Here is a 5,467-nt window from a genome sequence, read left to right as displayed (position 1 = left end):
GACGTCGACTATTCGCCGCGCCCTACCCATCGACGTCGTGACGACCGCGATGATCGCGGAGGGCCAAGTGGCCAGGGTGGTTTCAGTGGCCGTGGTGGCCCAGGTCGTGATGATCGTAACCGTGGTGGTCGTGATAACAGTGGCCACAGTGGATATGGACGAGATGATCGTGGCAATGGGGGTGGCTCTGGTGGTCGAGACCGCAGCCGTGATTGGCCGTGACAACCGCGGAAAATGAGACATGGAAATTAGTTCCTTTACCGATTGGTAGAAATGATATTCCTTGTCATTGGGTATTTAATATGAAATACCATTCAAATGGAAGTATTGAGCGATATAAAGCTAGACTAGTTGCTCAAGGAGGTCATCAATAGTTTGGAGTTGACTGTGATGAGGTGTATCCACCTGTTGCACGCTTTGAGTCTTTAAGGCTTATTTTAGCGATTGGTGTAATATTGAATCTGCATATTCATCAAATGGATGTGCAAACTGCATTCCTAAATGGAAATATGACGGAGGAAACTCGAATATATATGCGACAACCTCCAGGTTATGTAAAGTCAGGGAGGGAATCCTTTGTATGTGAGCTGTTAAAAAGCATATATGGGCTTAAGCAGGCACCAAGGATTTGATACAGAATGTTGCATGAGTTTTTGACATCAATGGGATTTACTCGGTGCTACAAAGAGTACTGTATATATGTCAAAAAGGTGGGAGATGATACGATTGTTATCGTAGTTTATGTGATGACCTAACGATAATGACCAAGTACATTGAGAACATGATTCATGTTAAAGAGGAATTAGGCAAAAGGTTTAAGATGAAAGACTTGGGTGAAATAAACTACATCCTCAAAATGGAAGTGTCTCGAGATATGTCAGCGAAAACAATGAAAATATCGCAAAGAAAGTACATTCGAGATTTACTAAGCAAGTATGATATGGAAAATTGTATGACAGCGTCGACACCCTAAATAGTGGGAGCTGTTTTACTACCAGAAAGGACCTTGACACCAGCAGAGATTGCGAAACAACCATATGATTATAGGGGAATTGTTGGTTCGTTACAGTACTTAGTCAGAGGTACTGTACTAGGCCTAACAATGCAAATACTGTACGAGAACTAAGCAGATTCTTGTCGTGTTATAATGCAACACACTGGGAATCAGCCCGACGAGTATTGAAATACTTGAAAGGGACATTAGAGTATGGACTTCTACTAGATGGAAATGAGAAGAACCTACAGTATGAGATCTATTCTGATGCGAGTTTCGCGAATCGAGAAAAAGATCGTACGAGTATTTCTGGATATTTAGTATTACTTGCTGGAACATGCATATCATGGTGTACAGTGATCCCTCAACGTTTGCTCCCTGGTATAAATTTATTCTCCGTTAAATTTTATTCGATATTAATTTACTAGGGGCCTTCGTTTGAAAATTCAAAATTGACGAGCCAAACACCTCACATTGACAACTACACACACAAAGACATTTGAGAGCATGCAAAACAAGCGCAAGCAAAGCAAGCGGTTGACAATTCATGACAAGAACTCGATTAGAGAGTACTTTAAGGCAAATATGACGATCAAGCCAGCGAAGGCTCGCCTGGAATTGCGACACATCAACGACCATTCGAAACTGCTGGGCCCATACGGGGGTTCTACCATTCACTTCAGCTTTTGCTTACATTGTTAATTGACCAGCAGATAGTCACCCTTCAAAGTTAATGTTTGTGGTTTCTTTGTACAATAGGTTGACTTGGAAAATTTATATTTGGAATAGCGAGCAAACGTTGAGGGATCACTGTAGTTGTAAGCAGTGCTGTGTAGCATTGTCTACTGCTGAATCAGAATTGACTGCTGAATCAGAATTGACTGCTGAATCAGAATTGACTGCTGAATCTGAATTGATTGCAGTGAAGGTATCAAGGAAAGTGAATGGCTGTGGCACTTATTGAATGAATTGGGATTCGAATTGAGTGATCCAGTACAATTATGGTGTGATAGTAAGTCGGCTATTAGTGTGGCACAAAATTCAGGAAACCACAAAGCGACAAAACACATTGAAACGAGATATTTGTTTTCACGAGATCTTGCTGAAAAGAAAAGTGTTAAGATTCAATACTGTAGAACTACAGAGATGCTAGCGGACCTCTTAACGAAGGCACTACCAGTGAAACAGTTTGAATACTTGAGGGATTTGATGGGAGTATGCAACTTACAAGGATAAAGTAAGGTTAAGGCTTGCATGCATCACAAGTACACTGAGTGGGAGTGTTAGGTATTGTGTATTCAACACTAAATTGGACTGGGGAGGCGAATCGAATAGCCTAAACAAAGAGATTATGAATGTCTTAAGCCAATCACATCACTCCATTCCAGAGATTTTACCAGTCTCGTGCCCTGTCGCTTCGGATTGGGTAAAATCAGTCGGGGAAAACATGGAAAATACATTCGAAATCGCTTTGAAGTTTCGACTGCGAAGTCCAAAGTTCAGTGAAAAGCACAATATGAGTGCTTTACTTTAATTAGTAGTACTATATTATTATGGAATTACACTTGTACTGACATGTGAATGAGTACAGTGTATTGTGATGGCAAGCAAGCACGCACGTTGAAGTGTCGCAGTGTTGCAGGGTTGCATATTTATGGGCTACGGTGGTCGGCGGTTTGAGATTCCTCACTCAAACATTTACCCCGAACTGAGCTCATCTATTGTGTGAATAGCTGTAGTTGCGAGTGTAGACTAACGAGTAACAAAGGTTGATACTTTCAAAGCAAGTGTACTACTACTTAGTAGTTAATATCCAACAATAGGTATATTTCGGAAGTGTCACCAAATTTCCGAAATCGGTCACAATCTGATGTAGCGCGGAGCATTTCGGGTATTTGCTTCGTGGTTCCAGTTGTTGGAATAAAAGTACGCATGGACGATGAATAAAAATTGAGTTTCAAATGGATACAAATCACGTTAAACATAGCAAAATCCGTGGTTTTTAGGTATAAAACGGATTAAAACAAGGGTAATAGGGTAAAGGCGTCCAAAAGTTAGATTTTTTACCTACCAAATACCCGTCTAAAACCCTTATCTTATTTTAATATGCATTTTAAACCCTCTTACCTGCTCGTTTAAGGGTATTAGCACTATATATCATGTTATCTACCTGTTTACTATCTTAATACCCAAAGCAAACTGTCCGCTTTTGTATTCACAACTTTATAATGAAGTACTTCTAGGTCAAAACTATTGGAGTAGACAATTACGGAGACGTGAAAACATGAGAGTGGTTACGACCACGACTCAACGCAATTCGTTCCATGCGACGAAGACGCGACTTCCGATCACTTTCCGCACGCTTCGCCACCGTAGCATGGACCATAGACTCATAGCACGCAAGCACAGAGCGGTACTAGTGTCTGTCCGCTTCCCGCAGAGGCATCAACGACACATGAAAGTTCGTCAATGCAAACGTGAGACGCTGAATCTCATCATAGAACTTGGTACTTGACGTGAAAGTAGCATAAGATACTTTCCACAAGCTGCAGACACGACCGAAAAAGTTTTCGACCACAACACGATCGGACGACACACGACGATTCCGCACGACACCATCAGAGTCCAAGATGCCACGCGGCGGGTTCTTCTTGAGATGAATTGTACGGACGTCCACCGAAGCGCCGTAGTACCCCTTGTCAACGAGAAGCGCCCGCATTCCTGGGTAAGTGTCCACTTGCTCACCATGATCCAAGATGCTGAGCTTGTTGTCCGACTTGGCCAGGGCTCCAACATGCTGATCTATGCGTGACCGCATGATGGTCAGGTCCGCAACGGCACCTCGGTGGGCTTCGCTCATGTCGACGAGACGGCCTTGGGGGGAGACGGACGCTTCGATCTTCAAGCCGTACAACTTGTGCTTCGCACTGAAGTACGGCTTCGCTTCACCATGGCGTCCGGCCGGTCGCTCGGTTGGCTGGAACTTGACGTCTGTGGCATAGAGGGCGTAGGGATTATTTCCAAAGGTATGGTCTTGTGCTCGCAACTCCGACATGTCCGTCATCTTGACAAACTCGGCGTAAACGACAGCCATCACCACTTCGATAAATCTGAGAATCAGCTTTTGGAACGTGGGGGCTTTGAACCCAAAGTCCAACGCGTGCTTCTCCCAAGTGTCGTAGTGCTTGAGCACTGTCAATCTCATGAAGAGGGCGTTCATTGGTGTTGTCTTCGATTTGCACCCGCGGCCGTCGTTCCAACTCGCCTTGGATGGGAGCTCCGCCACGGCCCACAACACGTCAAACTCACGCCGGGTAAAGTTCGTCATGACTCGTACGCCTTATTCGCCGGAGTCGTTGCTGACTCTGTCCAGAACCTGACATGACGAATCGGGGATGTTGTCTTGGTGTTCAGCGACCTCGGGGTGGTCGTCGAGGCACTGGTCGAGGAAGACGCGGTCGTTCGTTCGGGGGTTGCTTGGTCTTCCAAGCGTGTGAGCATCGCGGAAACATTGAGAACCATGGTGAACAAGTGAAAGTGAAGGAGGATTGTATTTATGATTTGAGTTTTCGCGCCTTGGACGAATTGGCGGGGGCCAATCATAATCTACGGTTTTTGCTGACATCTACCATTCTTATGATTGACGTGGCTTGCGTTTCGTCCAATGAATTTGTCATTGTGGCACTGTCTGAATATTTTGGACGTTTTTTTGAAAATTTGGCCATTGCTCATAAATTTCACTGTTGTAAACTTGGATTGATGTGTCTGGTGAATTGGTCAGTAAAACTGTAGTATTGTATATGTATCGCCGAAACATATGCGTATTTAATTGTTTTATTACTATCTGTTTAGGGGCCTACTGTAAAACAGTTCCACTGTTGTTTTGACCCGAAATACTGTTTCAAAATGAGGGAATTATTACATACGGATACACCTTTTCTCCAGTATGTACTTCTCACTGACAGTGAAGTATAATACTGTAGTCAATATTACGTGGAGTTTATACTGTAGTCAATATTACGTGGAGGAATTACCTTAGTTACTTTGCGCAACACAAGCCACTCATCAGGCATGCTTACCTCGTTCCTTGCTCGCCAACGACACCGAAGTACAGTAAACACTCCGTGGACATCGCAGCAAGCGTGACCATTCACTGTAAAGAACCCTACCGCTGGAGTCCATGTGCACTTCTAGATTTACATTGATAACTCACTGGTGCACGAGTTTGCCACCATAGAACAAGTTTGTGAGCTCGTATTTACTTCCCATCGTCTCAATCCACTCTGTGATGAGTGTTTTGTGATACCTGTGAGGTCGCTCGCAACAATATAAGTGATCTTAGTAGTTGTAGTATTGAAAATATGATTATTTAGTGTTGTGGTGGAAGGGGGCACACATTGAAGGGAGGTCGCAGTTAGTGTTGATATTGATATTACGCTGTAAAGTTAAAATCACTCAGCGGGCACTTAATGG

At 43.7% G+C, this 5,467-nt stretch overlaps 2 protein-coding genes across 2 annotated transcripts; one reads left to right on the top strand and one right to left on the bottom strand.

The window, feature by feature from the left end:
* Nucleotides 1-49: 49 nt before the first annotated feature.
* Nucleotides 50-238, top strand: H257_13459 (hypothetical protein; the record flags this gene model as incomplete). Its single annotated transcript, XM_009840970.1, has 1 exon — nucleotides 50-238. The coding sequence occupies one exon, from the start codon at nucleotides 50-52 to the stop codon at nucleotides 236-238; it is 189 nt and encodes a 62-aa protein (XP_009839272.1).
* Nucleotides 239-3,410: 3,172 nt separating this feature from the next.
* H257_13458 (hypothetical protein) lies at nucleotides 3,411-4,322 on the bottom strand (the record flags this gene model as incomplete). The annotated part of the gene is made up of 1 exon (XM_009840969.1): nucleotides 3,411-4,322. The coding sequence occupies one exon, from the start codon at nucleotides 4,320-4,322 to the stop codon at nucleotides 3,411-3,413; it is 912 nt and encodes a 303-aa protein (XP_009839271.1).
* Between the last annotated feature and the right edge of the window lie 1,145 nt (nucleotides 4,323-5,467).

Source organism: Aphanomyces astaci (assembly GCF_000520075.1).
Source record: "Aphanomyces astaci strain APO3 unplaced genomic scaffold supercont1.48, whole genome shotgun sequence".
Classification (NCBI taxonomy): domain Eukaryota; phylum Oomycota; class Saprolegniomycetes; order Saprolegniales; family Verrucalvaceae; genus Aphanomyces; species Aphanomyces astaci.
Note: the sequence above shows the minus strand (reverse complement) of the source record. Positions and strands in the feature narration are given on the sequence as shown.